At 41.9% G+C, this 22,842-nt stretch overlaps 1 protein-coding gene across 2 annotated transcripts in view; it reads right to left on the reverse strand.

Annotated features, from left to right (window-relative positions):
* LOC133009467 (cyclin-dependent kinase 17-like) overlaps window positions 1-22,842 on the reverse strand; it is a 29,851-nt gene that overhangs the window by 1,588 nt on the left and 5,421 nt on the right. For both annotated transcript variants that reach the window (XM_061076975.1, XM_061076974.1), the window contains 15 exons: window positions 17,769-17,917; window positions 12,661-12,825; window positions 11,324-11,457; window positions 7,480-7,605; window positions 5,777-5,833; window positions 5,481-5,595; window positions 4,224-4,318; window positions 3,965-4,027; window positions 2,858-2,981; window positions 2,625-2,745; window positions 2,097-2,194; window positions 1,829-1,934; window positions 1,373-1,415; window positions 1,115-1,205; window positions 859-936 (listed from right to left, as the gene is read on the reverse strand). In XM_061076975.1, the coding sequence (XP_060932958.1) occupies window positions 859-936; window positions 1,115-1,205; window positions 1,373-1,415; window positions 1,829-1,934; window positions 2,097-2,194; window positions 2,625-2,745; window positions 2,858-2,981; window positions 3,965-4,027; window positions 4,224-4,318; window positions 5,481-5,595; window positions 5,777-5,833; window positions 7,480-7,605; window positions 11,324-11,457; window positions 12,661-12,825; window positions 17,769-17,895 (1,543 nt within the window). In that variant the 5' untranslated portion in view covers window positions 17,896-17,917. The remainder of the gene's footprint in view (window positions 1-858; window positions 937-1,114; window positions 1,206-1,372; window positions 1,416-1,828; window positions 1,935-2,096; window positions 2,195-2,624; window positions 2,746-2,857; window positions 2,982-3,964; window positions 4,028-4,223; window positions 4,319-5,480; window positions 5,596-5,776; window positions 5,834-7,479; window positions 7,606-11,323; window positions 11,458-12,660; window positions 12,826-17,768; window positions 17,918-22,842) is intronic.

The raw sequence follows: 22,842 nt of genomic DNA on the forward strand, positions 1-22,842 counted from the left end.
ACTACCAAGAAACCACATGGAACTGACGTGAGTCTAGAAACACTCAGAACACTCAGCTTGGCTTCTGCAAAGATTATAGATGCTTATAGATACCTACTGTCTCTGCCTGTAGTTTGACAGATTACATAGTGTTTCCAGGGTTGTACTCAACTTGGCTTCTTGACTATATCTTTAATTATGGAAAAGTGTATAACTCTGGGACTTCATACTCCTTCATATCTGACAGATGCTTTAAATTTCCTTCACTACTGTCTTAAAAAGACTAAAGTTTAACTTCTTTAAACCTGCAGAAATCCTGCTTTTCTGTGCAAGCACAAGAGGTGAATGAAACGTTTGCTTTTGCGTCGCAGCCTAAACCAATAGCCGCAATATTTGTGTGGTTGACCGTCATTGGTTGTAGTTTTCATAAGCTGTTTTCAGACATGAACTCCAGAGACTTTCTCCAGAGTTTGCCTTTCACACATGAACAAAGCAGCAGGAGATTCTGATCAGGCGCAGCAGGCAGGACGTATTCATTCACTGCAGATATCACATGTTGTAATGTAACACGTTATCAAGTAGTGAATCCTGCAGAGGATCTCCTGTTCCCAGATACATTCAGTCGGACATTGACAGGAATTTTTACTCCTGACGGACATTTGGGTTCACAAATAGAGCCCCTCTGAAGAAAGTCAGGAGATTATCCGGAGTGTTTGCATGTTTGAAAGCAGCTTCAGTGAGCCAAGATGAAGGAGACCATGGTGTAAACCGTGTCAAACAATACAGAATTTTATGATGTCGGACATGAAACATATAAAAGAAAAGAGGCTACCTGAAGGCCAGTGAGTATTGATTATGGGCATTAACATTATAACTCACCTGACTCTGGGTACGATGAGTTCCGGTAGCCGGGATCCCTCTGCAGCTGAACCTCCTTCAGTGTGAATATGGATATGCCTGCCAAACATGTAGAGCATAATTCCGTCAGTGCGACAGAAATCACATCTTGCCAGCAGAATAGTGACTTATGTTACGAGGCTGTAACTGATCCTCGCTGCACGCTGCAATATCCTTCAAGTTGTACCTAGAGGAGCCTGCCAAGTCTGCATTACTGCATTGCCATTTCATTACTCACTCTCTGGCAGCGGGACCACACGTGGCCCCAGGCTCCTGAAGTACGGCTGTCTCATTGCTTCATCGGCAGACATCCTCTTTTTGGACTCGTACTGAAGTTAAGAAACATAGAGTCAGTAAAGGAACAGGAACAGTTAGTGTGTTATTGAATATAAATGAGCATGTGCCTGGATGCACTTCCTTCTATAAATACAGTCCTGACATAGCTGCAAAATGTGTCGCGCTGCTTTTAACGCCTGCCCGATACTGAGAGACTCACTTTTAGGAATGACATCAGCAGGTCAATGCCATCAGTGTCCAACCTGCAGAGAGGGGAGGGGAGGGGAGGTCAGTAGCAGTGGGGGACACTCACAGATATTGGCGAGTGTAAGGAAGGAAAACAGTCAACTGTTCCACAGGATGTCCTTACAGGAAGTTACAAAAAGCACCAGATGCTAACTAAACAAACCTCAAATACTAATGTCTCATTCACTACAAACTGAAAAAGCTCTTCTCTGATACCTGGGTGTGCTCTGAAACATTTGCTCTTTTCCATCTTCAATGACAACAGGGCTAACGAGAAGAGAAGTCAGGGGAAGTGTTCATTGACTTAAAGGCTGTTTACAGTTGATACATGTAATAAAACAAGAACATGGTATAATCTGTAGTTCACAATGTCTGGTGTAAAAAGATAGAGGAAGATAAAATGACAACAGAGTAGGAATACTCCCTTTACCTGGGTGCGTGGTTTATGAGGGGCTGGGGCTTGTATTTGGGGAACTTGTAGGACTTGAACTCGTCAATAGAGGATATTCCAGGCCAGCTGTCTTCTGTCGGAGTGCCTGTGGAGGGACATTCAATCGACCATGTCAGAGTCGGGCTTTGCGGCGGCAGCTGCAGGGGGCTTTTCACGCTGCCACAGGGGCTACATGCCAGGGTTAATGCGATTAAAGGCTCATATTCAAAGTTCCATCGTGTCCCGGTCAACAGGGGGCAGCACTCACCTAGCAGCCTGAAGATGAGATGCAGCTCGTCCTCCACCGTGGAGCCTGGAAACAGGGGCCTGCCGGCGGCCATCTCGTAGAATATGCAACCCACACCCCTGTGAGGGAGACGCAGACAGGAGGGATTAGGTCTGAATGAACACAATTCAACTCCTCAGGTCGTCTGTAGTTACACCAGCATGAACTTTTTAGACTAAACTCCCAGAGTCGAGCTTTAACTGACTGCTTTGTGTCTGTGAGAGGAGAAAGCAGCGGGTAAAATTTCTTGAAAGTCAAATTCCATAAAAGGTGAGGGTTTGTTCATGAGCAGCACATGCACATCAAAGTCTCTGTGTACGTCTGTCCTGAAGAGCATCGACAAAAAAAAACTCTAAAAATCGGTGTTCGTTAGAGACGTAAAACAATTTAGGGAAATGAGAAATATTTGGATCTTCTGTTGGCGTATAGGCAGAAAGAAGAGCGTGGCCATGATTGGGATACGTGTTTTGTAACAGTTGTAGTCGCCCCTGGAGCGTGAGGCCCACTCACCACATGTCTATCTGTGTGGAGTACTCAGAGGAGCCGAGCAGCACGTCGGGAGGCCGATACCAGAGTGTTACCACCTCGTTAGAATATGTTTTAGTGGGCACAGACTTCGCCCTCGCCAGCCCTGTGGAGCAGAAATGTGTGAAATGTAAACAATGTGTTATGCAGTAGTAAAATATAGATAAAGCAGATTTCAGATCTCCATTCAATCTTTAATGTGGGTTCTTGTCGTTTACCAAAATCGGCCAGTTTGAGTTCTCCTCTGTCGTTGATGAGCAGATTCTGAGGCTTCAGGTCTCGGTGAAGAACTTTCCGTTTGTGACAGTACGCTAAGCCTCGCAGGATCTGGAACAGGAAAATCTGAGGAGAGATACATTTCTGATAAGTAACCATGATTTTATTGTCAAACTCAGTGGTTGTGAATTAAAACACTAAACGTTATGAAAGTTATTACTAAAATATTATTAAGGAGAGTACCAGGTTTAAATGAAATGCTTATGGTAACACATAATCGTTTGATGGTCTCTCTAAATCCCAAAATAAAGCTGCAGGAGACTGTGTTTATTTTATGTTTAAATATTATATATATATTTTTTTGTTACAATAACGCCTAAAATATGGTACTTCAAATTATCTGTATTTAATTTAATTGATGGAAATCATCTTGTGACACCCCTAGGCGATCTCAGCCCGTAATTTAGGAACTACTGCTCTTAACAACCCAAGCCTTACTTACTTCTATTACTACAATAATATCTTGGTATAGAGGTGGTAATAGTGATGTATGGTTTGACAGAATTTACTTCTATAAGATTTATTTACTATAATTTGTGATGTGGAGTTGAGTGCAGGGGTAATGAGGGAGCCAGATGTTGCTGTGTAAACTCACGCGTGACAGAAGCTGTGACTTAATTCACTTATCTGTGTGCATGACTGTTTGATCCGGTGTGTTGTCAGCATGCGTTGGTCTTGTTTTTAATCATATAGCCACAATAATAAAAGCTTTTTATCTGTTGAACCTTGTGCCTTGACCTTTTGGGGGAAATTGTGGGCACCTCTGTTGATTAAGCAGCAAATGTTTTGTGTCACGATGATCAAAGGTTGTTTTTTTTCATTTGTTTTTATATAACAATTTGTCTTCAAATCTTTTCAGTCCCACAAAGGAAATGTTGCAAAATTTTCAACATAGGTTTTTGTGGAAAAGGTTAAGAAAACAAGTGCTACTTCGTACAATCCACCACCAGGGGGCACACTAACAGTGTTTCTTGTTAGTGTAAGTAACCACTTAAGTCCTGGAAGTTGCTGGAGTTGGCTGGGCCAGCAGGCAGCCTGCGGCAGCTCACCTTGGCATTCTGCATGCTCAGGATGTTCCCACAGTCGTCCATGTACTGCTTCAGGTCTTTGTCCTGGACAAGAGAGAGGGGGAGAGAGAGAGAATGGACGTCAGAGGAGTGCAGAGGCTACAGGCACAGGAACAGCAGGTAAGCAAGCTCTAATCTCCTGAGGCTCATGAATATTAAAGATGTAGAATATATTTGTTTTAGCATATTTTAACGTGTGAGTCATGGAGGAAGTGAAGGGCGGAGGATGTGTTGGTCTCACCAGGTACTCGAAGACCAGTGTCAGCGACTTCTCTGTGTGGATGATGTCGTGCAGCGTCACAATGTTGGCGTGTTTCAGATCCTTCAGTAACGACACTAGAGGAAAAGAAAAAGGCGAAAAGGCTGGTTTGTTTTTGCATTATGTGACATACGGAAAAAACATTTCAGTTTTGTTGTCTTTGTTTGTCTGGAGTATGTAATTGCTGTTATATAAGATAAGTTTTTCCCTCTTTTGGCTGAGATAGCTTTTAATCTCACCAGTACATTCCCCTTTTATTTACCTAAGTATCATGCCTCTTTCATTACTTTATAATAACAGTTACTTATTAAAACACAAACTATTCATTACTATCATTTAGGAGGGTTTACACTGATCAACTTCAGTCATGAGTATTATAAATCCTTACATCCCTCACAAATGTCTCAGACTTTCAATGAAAGCGTGGAAGAGTAAGAAAATCGACTGACAACTGCTCAAAGCCGACTGTTTCAGCATTGTTTGTTTCTCCTGCTGAAGACCAGTGAGACACGGGCTGGCAGGTCGGGCAGTGACGGACAAGCACGGCGAACCAATTATTTCATTTAGTCCTTATTAAGGGATGCTTTGTGGACTTTGAGGAGGATTTTAACCATTAAAATAAAGAAAGTGTTCTGAAAACCAACAAACCAGACTTTTAACTAATCTTCAAGTAGTTACAAAGTAAACAGTATCTACATAAACCCACAGCACAGGGACACACAGACTCACACAAATAATGTCCCATTCATCTTGCTTTCAACAAAACAACCCCACACTTAGGAGGTGATGTCACAATCACATGACTAATACATATAAATATTGATTAGGGTGATGGCAAGCTGTACATCTTTTAGTCCCATAGTGCAATGGCAAAATACTTAATCCTCCATCTTTGAACATTAACATCTAGTTGTCCAAAGATGATCCCAGCTAAATTGAAGAATTGAATTTGTCAGATGTGCCGGCTTCAGTGAAAGTGAATGGAAGACACATTGTTGCCTTCAGCTGATGCATCACTGTCACTCCAAATTGAGCACATTTCATTTCTTTTTGAGGGTGGTGGTAAGAGAGCGATTCTTTTTATTAGTGAACCTTGGTTCAAGTGTCACGATTCTTAAACACTCACAACAACCAGAATTTTATCATGGTCTTCAAATATGCTCTGTGGTTGAAGGCACATTATCATAAACAAATATGATAATGTGGGACTGGCGCAGGGTTCGTGGTCAACCTTCGTACCTTCTCGGATCGCTGTGCACGGTGCCCCCTCCTCGTGCTCCAGTCTGATCTCCTTCAGCGCCACAAGGTTGTCCGTCAGCTTACTCCTCCCTTTGAAGACGGTAGCGTATGTGCCCTGGGGGACGAGAAGGACAGAGGCGGGGACAGGATTCAGAGGTTGGACTGAGGCATCAGTGGTCAAAAGTTAAAGCTGTGAATGTGTCTGTGCACGATATGTCACCAAGTGCCACTGAGAATTAGCACCTGGTGGAAAACAAGAGTCAGAGGCTGACACTGAACACACACACTCCACATACCTCCCCCAGTTTGTCCAGTTTGATGTAGGTTTCCAGCTTCCCAAATCCTATTTCTGACTGGAGGAGAGAAAGGGACAAACAATATTAATGAGGGCGGCGTCTAAATTAGCGATGACAAGCTTACAGACACCACGAGAAATCCTTGTGACGGCCTCGCAGCAACAGAGGGGGCTGTAAGGAGGTCACACGCCCCCGACCACCATCACTTCTAATGTGTTGTGACAAAGGACCGTTGGCTTTTGGCTTTTACAAAGTGTTTGTTTATAGGCAAGACATGCAGAGGAAAACTTTATTTATAAAGCAGATTTTATATACCACTGAAAACTCTTGTGGTCTGGTTGGTAGTATTTCATTTTTAAAAGAGCTGGATTCTGTTTCTTATATAAGAGGATTTGTGAATACACTGAATATATCTGGGTTTGGGCTGTTAATTGAATTAAATAAATTGTGTAATGACAGAAAATAATCAGCACTAATTGATAAAAATAAAAAGTAGCTAAAGCCATAATGTGCTAAATATCTAATATGAGAGAACAAATTGCACACACAGTTCACAGGCACTTTATAACATGCACAGAGAGAGATTATCTAATAACTAAGATCCAAAGCTCTTTAATAAAACGCAACAGCTTTGTTTTTCCAAGTGAGAGTCGGAGGTCATGTTCAGTCCTGAGAAAAGCTTTTCCAGAAACTAGGAGCATTAAAAACTAAAGGCAGGGCCACCAGATTTTTAACTGACCCAGAGGGACCAGCACCAGATGAGCTGAGAGGGTCCGGGTGTTGAACATTGTGAATATTCTGAATACTCGGTTTTCCTTTTGACAGGAAGTAAAATTACAAGCTCATTATTGAGGCAGCTGATAAAGTGAATGCTGGAGTGTGATGTAAACACGTGACAACAGACTGAGAGGATGAGGTTAGAGAGATAATGGTCGAGGTGTGAGATTTGCTGTTTGCAGCTCCTCCCTGTCATCCGTTTCCGTTTCCTTACGATTCTGTCACACTCTTCTACACACGACTTTCATATCAGAATGGCTCAGTCGTGGGCAACAAATAGTTTCCATTTACATAAGTACAGTGTGGAGGTACAAACACGTTTTCCTCCATTACATGTATCTGACAGATGTAGGCCTTAGTTACCTAGCGGATCCATTCTTAGCTGAAAAATGTAAGATAAGATGAGGGTATGACTTAGCCGCTGTGTGTGATCTAAACCCTTTAGATTCTAAATTTACTCATGTTACTATAAAGTATTTTGTATTTCTCAGAAATTTTATTCTGGCTAATATATTGGGTCTTTTCATTTTATGTATTGTATTCTTGTGTTTGCTGAAAACATGAATAAGATACATTTCTATTAATGCCTCCATTATTGGACAATGAGATCTTAAACACCGCTTCATGGCAACGTTGGATTTAGATTTATGTGATGATTTGTTTGATTATTTAATTTGCTGGTTTAACCAAAAAACAAAAAACCTTATCAAAGACTTTTGAAAACTGTGTCAAATGATGTTATCTGTAGTTATCTGGTCATCATATACTGATGCTGTTATTTATATATGTATATCTCTTAACTACTCACTCTCTTAACATCTGCTTCTCTATTCTCTACATTACCTAGTTCAGAAATATGACTACTCATCTGTATCCCTCTAGCTCTCTCTAACACCTCTCCCTCTCCTCCTTTCTTTCTCTCTCACCAGTGATGCTCTGCGGGAGCGTCGGCTCAGCGGCTGGTCGAAGGATGGGCTGCTCAGCTGCAGTTTTTCTAAGTAACCATCAGGTATCCGGATGTCGGCCGGAAGAGACAGACGTTTGTTCAGGTCCTGGACACACAAAGAGAGACACACAACAGAGACTCAATTTGTGTCCACATGGTGTAAAACCCTGAGAAAACGGAGTTAACTCTCAGTAAACAGCGTAAGCTCTGAATAAATACCACTGATTAGCAAAAACAAATGGCAGAGATCCAGAGTAAACAAGTAGAATTTGTAAGAACCAGCATTATACAGCCAGCTTTAGGCCTCACTGGTCAACAGAGAGGGCAGTGTGTGTGTGTATAAATACACGTGTAGCCGCATGCTTCCATACAGTTCTGTGCAGGAGACTGTGCACATGAGGCTCCCTGTATGGGGCCCTTCAAGAGTTCAGGGTAAAGTCTTTCCCAGAGCAACAAAGTACTAAATCATGAATCTAATGAGTTCTTATATAAAGATCCAACACACACACACACACACACACTATCGCAATGCAATGTCTCTATCCTTCCCATCATGCATTTCCTTCATTTGTTAGATTACTGTTAATCCGGTCTCTCTCTCTCTCTCTCTCTCTCTGCTTTAAATCTAAACCCCCCCTGAGGTAACACTGGACACTTAGTTACACTCGACTGCTCTGCCCCCCTCAATGCAATACAATAATATGCAACTCTGAACTTTCCACATTTGAACAACAATCTCACTGATGAATGTGAAACTGAGAAATCCGGGACAGATGAACCATGACAGTGACTCGACTAATGACAGAAGCGAGGCCTCACACTTGAGGAGTTGGATGCAGCGCTTGTCTGATATTGTTACTTGTCAAATTACTTGAACAGTTTACAAGCAATAATCCCATATACTACCAATAAAAACAATTATATTTATCTACTTAAATGGCACTCAGTAGAACGCATCCTACTGAGGTTGCATTTGATGCACTGACAAAGAATTTGATTAGACATATTTTTTTGCTGTGTGGATGTTATGCGGTTTGCATATATTCAAATATATTTATATGAAATCTGTGGAAGACCAATAAAAATCCTTAATTAATTTCAAGCACATAAAAAGGATGTAGTCTGAACCACAAGCTTTTTAGAGATATAACGCACTTACATCTTACTTACTTACTCTAACAATGCATTGATGTAGAGATGAAATAAATAGTTGATAAAAAAGGATTTGTTGATTTACACAAAATGTATCCATAACTATTTTAATAATAAATTTGGGTCTGTGTTCACTTCTCAATTAAGAATATTTGCTGTTATGTTCTGATAATGTCTTTCAGTTTTGTTGTGTTGGGACAAAACAAGCAAACTAAAAAGATTAACACAGGCTTTGGGAAACTGTGACAGAAAGTTCTCTCTACTTTCTGTTAATTTTGGATCAAATGTTTGATGGCAGATTAATCAGAAATTTAAAAAAGTCGCATTCATGTAAATAACAGCCGTTCAGCTTGAGCACACGCTGCCACAATGTGCATCTGTGTTTTTTAAATTTTGGTCATTACATCCAGCGCTGCTGCTCCGTAGTGTCTGTGTGCAGGACCAGGATTGGTGGTTTGTCATCGGAGCAAGGGATGCCATCCATCACTTGACCTTTGCACCCCCCACCCTCCTCTAGTTGTCCAATCAACCAGGCCTAATCTGTTACAACAGGGGCCCATCTGGACCGTATTACAGTAATCCTGTGATGTAATCCCAAAACAGCACTGCTTCCTCTGCAGCAAGGGACTGACAATCCACCAATCCGCTACCTGACCACAGACGGAAGGACTTCCTCATTCGTCCTCATCCTCTTCTACCGTCCCTCCTTTGAGAGTCACTGCAGCACAGAGACAGTGAGTGAGGCCACACAGTGATTTCGTTTTGCTGGATCACTTTATCAACAGCAACTCTGCGCTCAAGCATGCTGCTTGTATCAGCACAATCAATTCCCAGAGTGTTTGTTGGGCTGCAAGAAATAATTTGAGTGTAACTGTGTATGTGAACATTTTCTGGTTGTGAAACAGTCACAGGAAGTTTGAGGTACACTGCTTGCAAAGGCACAGTGAGATGTGACATGTAATGTCTGTGACCATGTGTGTGTTTGTGTGTGTCAGGATGTGTGTGCGTGCTTGTGGGTATAGCCCCAAATGGTGTAAGCTGCTTAACTGCACATTTACAGGTTGTTTTGTTTTTTCGAGCAGTCTGCCTTGCTTGGTTTGTCTGTGTAGGTTATGTGCTCAGAAATCAGAAACCCCCAGAGAGCCTGCTGCAATCAAAGTGACTGATAACACCTGTAAGAGGAGGAGAAGTGTGTCTTCTTCAATCACAAGACCTTTTCCTCCTGTGATGAACCAGCAGGTGCTGAGCAAGATGTGCTCTACTGGCAGTTTGTCAAATTGTCAACATCGACAACACAGACAGGGTAATTCAATGTGTCAAAAGTATATATGATCATAAATCTATTTCTAAAACAAATGCTTTACGTGTTTGATGAGGTTAAAGTGAGAAAAAACATATAAGGGTTAACCTTCACTGACATTCCACTTTCACTATCCCACAGTCACCCTGACACTGCAGTCAGGTGTACATCCCTAAAATCCCATTAGTAGTCATTAAGATGGATTTAAAAGGTCCAGGGTGTAAGATTTAGGTGAAAGGGATCTAATGGCAGAAATTGGATATAAAATAATCCTAGTGTGTTTCATCTTAATTGTAAAAATTATTGTTTTCTTTACCCTAACATGGACCCTTTAAATTGAAAACTTTATACGTAGGGAGCATGTCCTCTATAAGGAGGCCGCCATGTGTTTTATAATGGTCCAAACTGGACAGGCTACACCTTTTAAGCAACAACAGGGTCTCTTTCATGTTCATCTACTGGTCAGCTGCCACTTGAACAGTAGATGTCCCTACATTTTACACACTGAACCTTTTAGAGAAAGACATAATATAATGTGGATACTATGCTACAATAATAAGGTTTTGTCTGTGTTGTTGTTACAGCAACACAGACGCTCTTCAAATTTAATGCCCTGATCATATTTAACACTAAACAAATGACAGAAATAAAAATGATTGAGTCATCTTGTCCATCGGATTTTCTCTCATTACTATGGAAACACACACACGAAGCTGATTCAAATCTGCGAAAGTGTCATTTCTCCTATGGCCTCATGCTGCCTTTTGTGTCGCTATGGCCCAACAGGACTAAAGCTTTCACTCCTGATCACGTTCTCCATTTTTGTCCGTGATTGCCTTCAAATATGCTCCACTAAATCAGCCTCAGTATGACTGGAGCCACGACCATTTTATCTCTACAGAGGCTTGTTTTTGTTCTCAAATGTTAAATCGTTATTTTTGAAATAATGATGGTGCTCTGTATTTAATAAATACAAAAAATAAAAACAACCTTTATAACATCCTTATTCAAAAACAAAACAACAAAAATAATCACAGCAAAAGTCTTTCCATAATATGTTGACATTATGTAACTACCACTGCGTGTGTGTATGTGTGAGAGGAAGAAAGTCCATTCTTAAATACTTAGAATCATTAGCTTCCCATTGAAATATATTAAACCGACCTTCAATGACAATGTGGAGGAGTAACCGCTAGTCCAGGTAAAACCAAGATGAACAGATGTTTTGTGATTCATATTCAAACGTCAGAGCTTGTTAAAGAGTAGCCGGTGACTCAGCCGGTGACTCCTACAACATAGTTACTATTTCAAAAAGCAGGAAGTCTGCGCAAGGACGAAGAAAGTCTGACAACACAAGAGACTCAAATTTCACCTCTGCAGAGATGCGTCTGTTCCCTCGGTTCCTCAGACAAACACCCGTGGGCGATTGCACCTCGTCAGAGGACGTCCCTGATGCCTGGTCACTCTCCCCATCGGACCCCATCTTCAGGTTCTCGTGGACGATGTCTGGAGCGGAGAGAGAAAGTTAGAGAGTGGAAAAGAAAGATGAGGGGTTGAGCTTGAGAGATGGAGCAGGTCTGAGTGGAAACAGGTCAGGGCTCAACAACAGCTGAGACTTCACCTCCCTCAGCAGATTGTCTCTGAACAGCCTACAAATGGTCCAGATCACTGCTGCAAGGTTTGCTGACTGGATCCAGCAAGATGACCTACATCACATCCAGTCTATATTCTTTACATTGACTTCCCTTACATTCAGAATTAATTTGGAGGTTCTTGTTCTAACATACAGAGAACTCCATGTCCAGATAGCTATGATCATTTCTGACCAGTCAATTCAACACTGGTATCAGAAAAAACCCAGAGGATACCAAATAGTTTTCATAGTGTATTCGTGTGCTAATGCTTTGTCTAATTATTTAATTGTAAAAACTGTGGTTTCGTGAAGCACTTTGTGATCTGCCCTGTGAAAGGTGATGCATTAAATAAACTAGACTTTGGGTAAATTACTTACTTTAATTTACTTTTACCAGCTTCTTTTTATCTCGCCCTCGGCTGTGTTGAACACATGACGTGCACAGAAAGTATAATTAGATTTAATAAGTTTGACTGATGTTTTTAATATACTTTAGTGCCACAGGGCCTTAGACAAATCCATATATCATGCTCATTTCCCCACGTCTCAAACAAACTCAGGTTTCATACAGGATGAAACACACTGCTATCTTATCCAGGCTTTATGTTTAAATTAAAGAAACAATGTAAAAAATGTACCTGGGCTCACAATCTTTAAAGCATCTGAAATCATTATGGTATGGCTCCATTTTCTAACAAATTGTTTACAGTGTGGCTGAATGTAAAATCTGGAATGATTGAACTGATACTTATGCGCGGACATCTGCCTCCGGGAATCTTTGTTTCGGTGCATAATTTCACACATGATATATCACTTGTATGAAGGCTCAGCTGACTCAGTAGAAAAGTGTAAGACAAGCATCTGACATGTTTTGAGGATATTCTACGTGTAGCTACTAGAAGGCTCAATCTAACAGCTTTATATTTAAATTAAAAACTAGAATAAAATTTGCCACTGTAGCATCTACACATTCTACAAATTCAACACAAAATAGTTATCCTGTGCTAAACCTCTGTTTAAAGTCACAAGGATGCAAATCAAATGTGACCGAGCCTGTGTGTGTGTGTGTGTCTCACCAAGGCGACTGCCATTGCGAGGCATGGCCATGAGAGACCCGAGGCCTCCTCCGATAACACTTTGAGGTCGTCGCAGCGGTGGCTTTTTGAAGGATCCTGTGTACTGATGGAGGAAGGAGTGGACGCTGTGGGCAGACGGAGGACGACCATTCCTCACGATGGGCTCTGCCGGAGAAGACACAAAAAACAATGGATATAATAATTGTTTGTTCATTGTCATTGCAGGTATACAAGGGTTTACATGTCAGACAATAAATGACAAATGGCAAAGTGAAGTATAGACATGCGAAAGTTAAGTTTATCATATATATATATTAGGGCTGGGCAAGTTAACTCGTTTTAATCGAGTTAACTCAAGTGATGAGTTAACTCGATTGTTTATCAGCCAATTATTTTCTTTTTTCCTGTTCTGCAGCAGTCAGCAACAGACTTTCACAAAATAAAAGCCTGACTTTCACAATAAAACAATAAATAATCAAACCTGAGTTAATGCGAGATAAAATAATTAATCGAGTTTACTCATCACTTGAGTTAACTCGATTGAAACGAGTTAACTTGCCCAGCCCTAATATATATATATATATATATAGACATTTTCTGTCTATCTGACAAACAGCTTTCTGATGCAGTGGCGAAACCATAGCATAACACCAGACTGCATAAAATAATCACTATCGTTACATAAGTGGTTTTAAGTCCTAATCTACTGATGCATAGATTTGCATGTTATATATTAACTGCCGTGTGTTAGTAGGACAGTCTATTGCATCACTTTAGCACATTAAGCATGTGTTTGTATAAATGGATTTTATGTAAGGACACAGAATTTTAATTGTATTTATCACGAGAAGAAGGCTGAGACTGATAAACAGAGGAAAACACCCCGCAGAAAAAGACAAAGAAAAAAACTGAGATAATAAAAGTAAATTGACTGATGAAAGAAACAGGTGAATTGTTGTAAAATATATTTAGTGCTATACAGTTAGGGGTAATTTGAGGTTGTCATATTTTTGTTTGTTAAAAACAAAACTGAGTATAACATTCCTTCACTGAAACTGCGGTTATCCTAATGTAAACAGAGCCGACCTCAGGCTTCTGTTCTTGAGACCATTGCAACTCTAATACTGTGAAATAGCCAGTATCAAAAGTAAAGAAGTGACAGAGGTTAGCATGTACACAAAAGGCCTTGTAGTATTAGTTGTGTAGTCCCATTTGTCCGAAAGCAAAGGATTTAGGGGGATTTATTATGTACAGAGCAGCACATACTGAAACACAGACTGTGGGGAAAAACACGGAGTCCCGGGGAAGCAGTTAAGCAGGACAGTCGGACCCTAGACAGACGGGCACTGCAGGACATGTGCAACGGGGGCAGTGAGGATTAGGATGTAACACAAAGCAACAGCTATGAAGAGTAAATAATTCCATCACACAAGAGAAAGATGTCTATGGAGCGTAAACATTGCTTTGTCACTCAGACATAAACAAGGTCAGAAAGAATGAAATAATAGCTTATATCAGTTCATGATCAAAATACTACAAGATAACACGGAGAGTCACAGTTCACGGCCCACTTGTAATTCCCACTTCTGTGGTTTTGACAGCTCTCGACATGGTGAACCCTCCACCCAAACATGCAAACAGACGCAGGGTGCCATCTTGATGACCCCCCCCGGAAAAAGACTCAGATCATATGAAACAACAATGTGAACAAGTACAGGGAGGGCAGTTCAACAAAAACAACTCACACATTAAAGTTTCCTTAAACTAAATTAGAGGCAGGAAGTTAGACATGTAGTAGCAACATGCTTTATTTTATATCTAGAACGCCTATAATAAATAGTAAACAAAGATCTGTGAGCTACGAGAGTAAGCCAGCCACGTTTTCACCTAAAACACCCCCACAACTCAATGATTAGTCTGGCCTCTGGTATCCAGGGTCAACCAACTCTGTGGTGCTTTGGTTTTTTCTTTATTAAATCTCATTATTCAAATTAGGTTCACAAGACTCAGACTCAAACTGCCTTTTCCAAGCTGACTCACAGCAAAATGTTTATAAACTAGCTAGCAGGCTGGTCAGAAAGGCATGAACTCAACTAGAAACAGACAAACGGGAGCAGAGACATTTGGTGACATCTGATCCAGACAATATGGCCTCCACAAAGCTCTATTTTAAACACCAACGATGGCCACACCAAATACTCATTTGACTTTTTTTCTGTTGTTTCTACTGTGTGTGTTAATTAGAAAATAGAAACTATTATTGCCCTTCTATTTGAGAGCATCCTTTTCAAACATTTGCACTGCAATGTTTGTTAAGAATATCCTATAATCCCTATATGGAGACAGAAAAATACACAGCCCCCAAGTATAAACTACAGGTCCTTATGCCACCGCTCCCTTATCTCTGTGCAGCTGCTGCCACCGCCGCTGGCCTGAGTCATGTTGTGTTACATAACCAGATCAGAACCAGAACACATTCCCCAATCACAGAGTTCAGATCACATCTCATCTGGCTACTCCATTCTGTCTCCTCTCTACCCTACTTACTGTTACACAGGCCAAAGCAATCCCAACACGCAAGCTCTATCTCACACACACACACGCACACACACACACAGATCATGATTCTGTGTCCCCACTCTCCAAGCACAGAACACTCTGGCCAAACCTGGTGTTAATCACTACACAAAAAGCTCTTTACAAAGCTCAGTTAGTTCTCAGAAGAATTGGGAGGTGAAGGGGGGAGTCTAGGACGATCTGATTGTTTGAAGAAGAGAAAAAACTGAGGACAAGTCTGAAAGAGGCTTGGAAGAGAGAGAGCTCGGGGTGCATGAAATTTAGGGAAGAGCTGAAAGATGCATTAAAAAAAGGAGATTCCTAACTAGTCTCACCGAGTCATCCAAGTTGCTGTGGCAATGTCATGGAAACTCTAGAATGTTTCCAGACCCCCGAGTGCCATGGTAACGACGTGGTGGCACACTAAGGCATGCCGCTCTGCTTTATATTTTGACGCCTTGAAGGAGGCAGCCTTCAACGGGATCCTAATGTATGATGCAACCATCTACAGTATGTGTGTGCAAGGAGCAGAGTTTATACACAAAACTGACAATAAGCGAGTGGTAGTTGGAGAAAAATCAAACTGAATGGTCATCTGTTAAGAGTTACAACTTTATATGAAAGCCTAATGAAAAAGGTCAACCACAACCCCTGAGGTGCATTTCAGTAAGAAATATCCAATTATTACATTTTGTCTGAACCTGGCCCAGCATGTCCTTCAGGCTCAGGTCGAGTATCCACACCTGCAACGCTGTGTTTCCAATGACAAGCTGCTCCATCCTTTTCTTTTCCATTCCCCCTCTCTCTTCTTTGTTTGACAACATTTATATTAACAATTTGTTTACTTCAATTATGCCACTTTCTCCCATTACAGCTTTCACTTTAAATGTAACTACATCCCATGTATTATTTTTGTGTTATTTTATGTCAACTGCTGAAACTACAACATATAACAACTTTTTTATGGTTCGAGTCCGGTGCGGCACCATCTTTAGATTTTTGTTCAATCATTCCTGCCTTCTTAAATGTCCTTTGGAGTTTCTGCGGTTTCTGTGTGGGAACACGGCACTGCAGTCTCATGCCCTTTTATGGGTATTAGAGGGGTGTTTACCTACGCTAATTGGGAAAAACTGACACGCGCTTCCAATTTACGAACACATGGCATTTATAAATATACAAATGAAGATGCGATCAATTCTGCAGTTTAAGAACGCGTCATTAATCTGACGGAGAGTTTTCTTAGAAAACTTCTTAAGAACAAATTTAAAGAAAATTAACTTAATAAAACATTCAGCAGTTCAACTTTGATTCCTCTTTCAGATTCTAGGTCGATGCTGGATCAAATTTGGATTTTGCTTTGGATAAAAAAGTACATTATATCTGCAGTCCATTAAAAGTCATCGACTAAATCCCATTTCGGACATGCTCTACATTACGTAAATGTGCTGGTATTACACATTATCCGGGTGCTTGAATAAATGCCCATTCGACTATGTTTATCCTTCACTTGCTGTAGATGTGTGTGACCTGGGCCCTCAAATCAACTCAACTAAGCCCCTCGTATTAATCAGCAACACAGCCCACAGTGGCCAGATGAACCCAGAGATACACACTCAGGAACACACTCAGCTGCCAGGTAGGTATGACTTGCTCTAATGGAGTCTAATTCAACAATCCTCCAGTATAGCCTCCCTCCATAAAAGTCATAATGTTAAGTTGCTGTTGAATTGGACTGTGTCTCTAATATTAAGTCTTTATATGATTCGAATGAGGAAGATAACAATATTAGAAACATTTCATTGTATAATGTGATAATTCAATAGCACTGTAACTGTAGTCACCTTTAGGTTGGCTGAAAAACCGAAGACTGAGCCGAACCTTGGATTTGGAGATTCGTTACCACCCTAGTATAAACATAAAACTGTCTAAATTGACATTTCATAGTTGATATGATTTTTTTTTTAAAAACATTACTTTAACACCAAAGACATTCTAAATTTGCACCTTTGACTGGTCTCACCTTCTTAGCACCAGAACTCCTAATTTTTACCCCACTTTTCTACTCGCCGACAATTACTAGAAGTCAAGAGACAATAGCAAATCTGAGACAACTCAGTGATCAAACTGCAGTCGCCAATGGCTTTGTGTGATCTCTTCAAAGCATCAAAGCCTTTTAGAGGCTCACCAACATGTCAATTCCTCTGATTAGATTTCTAGTGGGCTAAACACTTAGAGAAGTTTGCAACAACTTTGTACATAGTTGGACACCTGATATATTAGTCATCATTAAGTGTGAACTGCACAGTGATCCGATGACTTTGAAAGCCGCATAGTTTGACCTTGGCATGCTGAGACTCATGGACACTGTAGTATTTAGAGCCATTTGACGTACATAGGTAATGTGAAGAAAATGTAACAAAAGAGAAACTACTTAATCTCAGAGCCATGAAATATTATGAAGAGAAACTTTGAAAAATCTATGGAGACCTGAATTCAAAGGCCCTTTTAATTTCTGCATATCAACATTTACTGTAACTGTAATTAAAGCTCACCGCTGTCCTTCAGGCCGTTTTCCTCGATGGTCATCTGCTCAGCCAGCTCAGACAGCGACTCGTCGATGGTGTGGCTGCCTCGTAATGTCTGAGAGAGACGTCTCTTGAACCGCTTCATCTTCTCCATGGAGCTCTCGGGAAGGGGAGGCCTGAGGAAGGCAAAAAGAAAGACATTTGGCTGGAATCCATGCAAGACAAAAGGGCAGAACATGACTGCATGTTTTAGTTACAGAAGAATGAACCCACTATCTGAAAGCTGTAGTGTTGATGTGGCTCTTGACATTTCACTGACAAGGTCTGTATTGCAAATTGCCGTTAATTCAAAAAAGGCGACACCTCATTCGCCTGCGGCCATGTTTCACAATCCCTCACCAGGAGCCAAACTGACACCAAAGACAAGGTTAGATCACTAGGCCTCTGACTGTGAGAACAAAGACAGAGACAAATCAGCACCCAGATGATAATTATGACTCAGCTCATTCAGGCACATTGCTTTACATTCCTCCCCCCTGGGAAAACATGACGAGTTAGTGAGAGATTCTTACGGGTGAGTTTAGAGTTCGGTCCCTGGCACAGCGGACTGTAAAAGCAAATCCTAAACCGGAGGGATTTGCTGCTGAATGGAGCGGGACTAGCCTGGGCCATATTGAGTCCACATCACACATTCCAGCTGCATTTACTGTGTGCACGAGTGTGACTGAGTGCAAGAGCTAAAAGCTCTATGTGTGTGACAGAGAATCACTGTGAGGAAAGGGAAAGGGGTTTGAATCAAGACGGAAGATATTTGCGAATGTTAAACGACAGCAGCAGATTACAAGAAGCCTCTCCCTGTGACCTCGATGTAGAAGTCATGACTCCACTACAACTGCAGGTCTGGACCTGTGATTGTCTGTCTGTGGCGATGATGAAGATGATGATGACGATGATAATGAGTAAAAGCAGACATGAAAACACATGAGCAGAACAGTGCTTCAGGGTTCGTTGCCTGTCAACTAGTCCCTAGTGACAGCCCTCTGTCTTTCAGATATCATTCATGACTCATGACATGGATTATATCCAGCAACGCCTCAAATCAGACAGAGGAAAGGTGGGGATGAATGCGTTTGATGGGCATTGTAACAGCACAGGGTCTAACTGAGAACTAGAGATGCTCTCTAAATGTTGATTATTAAAGGTGAATAGTACAAACAGTTCTAGTCTAAATTTCCAGAAATATGGCTATTGTCAGTATAAATTATTTTGTCTAAAATCTTTCAATTCTAATTCTTTACAGCCCAAACATATCCAATTGACGAAGAGAGGAGGCAGAGAAAGGCGGCAAAATTCTCACATTTGAGACGCTTAAAGTAATAAATGTTTGATAGAAGACTGAATTGATTAACATGCAGTTAAATTTTGGTAAAGCATCAGCCTTAACTAAAAGTGGTGAAAAAGGTACAACAACAAGTATGAAAATGTGACAACATACGACATCTGTTGCCAAGAAAATAGTTTTAAAACTTTCATTTCACAAAAACAGATAATTAGAATCTGTGTGTTAAAAAACCTGCCATGAAAAATAGGACATGCGGCTTCTGAATACTCTGCAAATCTTTTAATTTTGTGTACAGAGTTTTATGAGGCAAAGAGCTTGTCCCTATTCCCCACACTGAGTGGACAGCAGCAAGCGTCTGGTCTGGTCTGGGACTGAGGCCAAAGCATACTGGGACAGCGCATGGACAAAATATTAAACTGAAGATCAGGAGCATGTCAATACGCACATGCTTCAGATAACAGGGAGGTAATTTCAAAAAATGTGGACTGGAAAACCCACATACTGTGTAATTTGTGAAGTACACAGTTACCTGGTTAGGGTATATTCAAAAGAAGAAAAAAAAATTCAAGCTCAAACTCAAGTTACATACACCCAGGACCTGTCGACAAGCCTTAGTGCCTTTGAGTGTCCCACGCTCTTCATGTAAAACAGACGAGACACTCTTTTCAACTACAGCCTTATTTTTCCTCTTCAGACTGGTCAGACTATAGATTTTACATGATAATCTTGTCTTGTGCGGCTTTTATCCCACATTCATACGTTCTTCCCTTCGGTCTTCACCAATCAATCTTATCATTCGGGAACTAAGAGGAGGCAGTGTCAACTAGCTTGTCATAACGGCTTCACGTCAGTCAGTTGTGCCTCATGACACATTGGCCTTACCCCCCCCCCCCCTCCTGCTGCAGCCGTGCACACAGCCTGCAACGCTGACACTGGATAGAATGGGAACACTCAGTACTGATCGAAAACTATTTATTCCCCACTGCTGGCGGGTGCACTGAACAAGACGACTTACCTGTCAAAGCATCAGTGATTTAATAGCCATAATAAAAAAATTCTTACCACTCTGGTTGAACTTCAATTGAAACAGTAAATTAATTGATTATTTAATAAACAGAAGAGTAATCAAAACAAAGTTATTTCAGTCGCTACAGCAAAAAAGCTAATTATCTGCTTGTTCTAGCCTTTAAAATGTGATTATATGCTCCTTTTTGTTGGTATAGCATTGCAAGTAAAATAGTTCACCTTTAGTTTTGGCTGGAGTGTGTCTCCATGGAAATTGCCAAATAACTCCTCCAGAACACAGTGCTGGGAGGCGGGGCTGAAACTTGTCTACCTATCCCGCCGTTCTTTATCCCCCCCACACACATGGACATTGTAAACTCACAGCCACATAGTGAATGCCAACAAGCTTACTAAACGCAAAGTTATCTAGCTATGAGCGACAACTCCAGCAGCAGCACACACACTTTTCATCGTTCAAACGTGTGTGAGAAATGCGGGGGACAGGTAGACAACCCGTGGTTCCAGCATTGATTTGAAAATGAGGGCAGCTTTCCAGATTCCCACTCACGAGCGATCGCTGTTGGCGGTGCTGTCTATACCATCGATTAGAGGGTGTAACCTTTTCCGATATCAACAGTTGACTTTACGTCAGCATCGGCCCTGCAAGGTCCAAGATGGGTTGAAACACTGGGTGGCGTTGAGAGCCATGTTCAATAATGAACACATCCGTAAATTGACTCCATAATTCAGATTTGATTCTGGTAGAACAAAAGCACTTTGACGTGTTTATAATCGCTAGGATAAATCAGGATTACGTACCAATAGATTAAGATAAACCGACGTGCAATTTTCCTTTAGGTTTCCCTGGTAATAACCAGAACCCCCTCTCGCTGTAATAATGTATACGATGAGGATATAGTAGGGGGCACATTAACATCTCATAAATAACTGGGACATGATCTATTATCCAGCAGACTTAGTGGATACAAATCACTTTCTGAGAGCTCCATGGAAAGTTAACAATAGCAGTAGAAAGAAGAAGGGGGGGCTGTCTACTGTGGACCAGTATCGGCTGGCCCACGTCCCTGCTCTGGGATTGAGTGCGGAGCTTTGGACATGATCCCTGTTCTCAGCCTCATGCCTGCTCTCCTAAGTAGGCCGGGCTGAGGTCTGAGCTCCAGATCCACTGGGAGGAGGCCAGGGAGGAGGAGGAGGTGGCAGGGGGGAGAGAGGGGGAACTTGAGGGGGAATGGAAGGGTCCGAGCATCGCACTGATTCGGGATTTGTTCCCATGGCAACCCCGCTGCTTTTTTCCATGTTGAAAATGCAGAGCACAGCAGGAGACTACATGCATGCTGATTTTTTCCATCTCACAACCTACAGTGAGTTTGGATTTTGTATCCCCTAAACCAGTCATCAACACCCAGCACAATATGATGCTCACATCACAGAGTAGCCCTGACACAGTTGTGTGCAGATGTTTTCCTGGCAGTACAGTAAGCAGAAGATAGAGGGGTGGATGTTTATGAAAAAGGAGCGGGGAGGGGAAGCATTATGAATGCTGCAGTGGTGACATTAGACATATGCTTCATATGGATTATGTCCTTTTCCTGCCGTAGCCATGGGCAGACAGTAACTGTGTCGATAATAAACAAGAGGTTTTCTGAAAGGGTATGAGCTGAGCTCCTGCTGTGAAGAACCACCACCCCCACAGCAGCTCTGCAATGCCAGACTAGTGCTCCACACGCCAACATCCCTGCGGAAGCCTGTGCAATTGTCACACTTTTGCTGGACGAACCGATCACACCACAGCCCAGCTACAGGGTGACTTCTGTCTGGGCCACACACAGAAACAGGAAACGCAAGGTCGCAACCTCTGCGTGACCCCTCCAGGGTCCAGTAAACCTCCGGACATCACTGCCTGAAGGGAGGACAGGGGTCCTAGAAAACTCCCGTCCCCCCTCCCCTGGTTGTGTGGCTCACAGAAGGCAGCGGAGAACAAGCGTGACTGTTGGCATGATTCACGGGTGAGCTCAGCCTTGCTTTTCTAAAGAGCAGCCTTTTCTCATCCTGGCCAAGACAATGAGGACATGAGTGAAGGAGCTGGCTCCATTATGGGGGCCTTGCATAAAGGCTGCATTGTGCACAGTAAAAGTGGGCTTTTTTCGGGAGACGCAGGCGGTAGCGCCGTGCTGTGTGGTGCTGAGCAGTGCTGAGCATGACAACCAGGCATGCATCAACCACACACTCTGCAGCAGGTGAGGCTTTACTTCCACTGTAAGATCTGTTTGAACTTCATCTAGGGCAGCGACACAAAGAGTCTCGTCATATGTGCCTATTTTCTTTGCTCTTTTCTATCTGCACTGACACACATTCTCTCCTTGCCCTTCTCTCACGCTCAGCACACGTCACCTGTGTCCGCAGGGCTGAGCAGTGATGACAGACTGGTCAGTGCTGGTGAGTGTGTGTGTGTGTGTGTGTGTGTGTGTGTGTGTGTGTGTGTGTGTGTGTGTGTGTGTGTGTGTGTGTGTGTGTGTGTGTGTGTGTGTGTGTGTGTGTGTGTGTGTGTGTGTGTGTGTGTGTGTGTGTGTGTGTGTGTGTGTGTGTGTGTGTGTGTGTGTGTGTGTGAGAGGGGACAACAGACACCTCAGCCAGAGCCTGTGGCCTGAAGAGGCCAGGACAGGTGACACAGAAACACATCTTACAGGCAATACGACTGAACGCAGGCTGATTAGCACTGCTGCTATGGTAACA

This window comes from Limanda limanda, chromosome 8, assembly GCF_963576545.1.
Source record: "Limanda limanda chromosome 8, fLimLim1.1, whole genome shotgun sequence".
In the NCBI taxonomy this organism is placed as follows: domain Eukaryota; kingdom Metazoa; phylum Chordata; class Actinopteri; order Pleuronectiformes; family Pleuronectidae; genus Limanda; species Limanda limanda.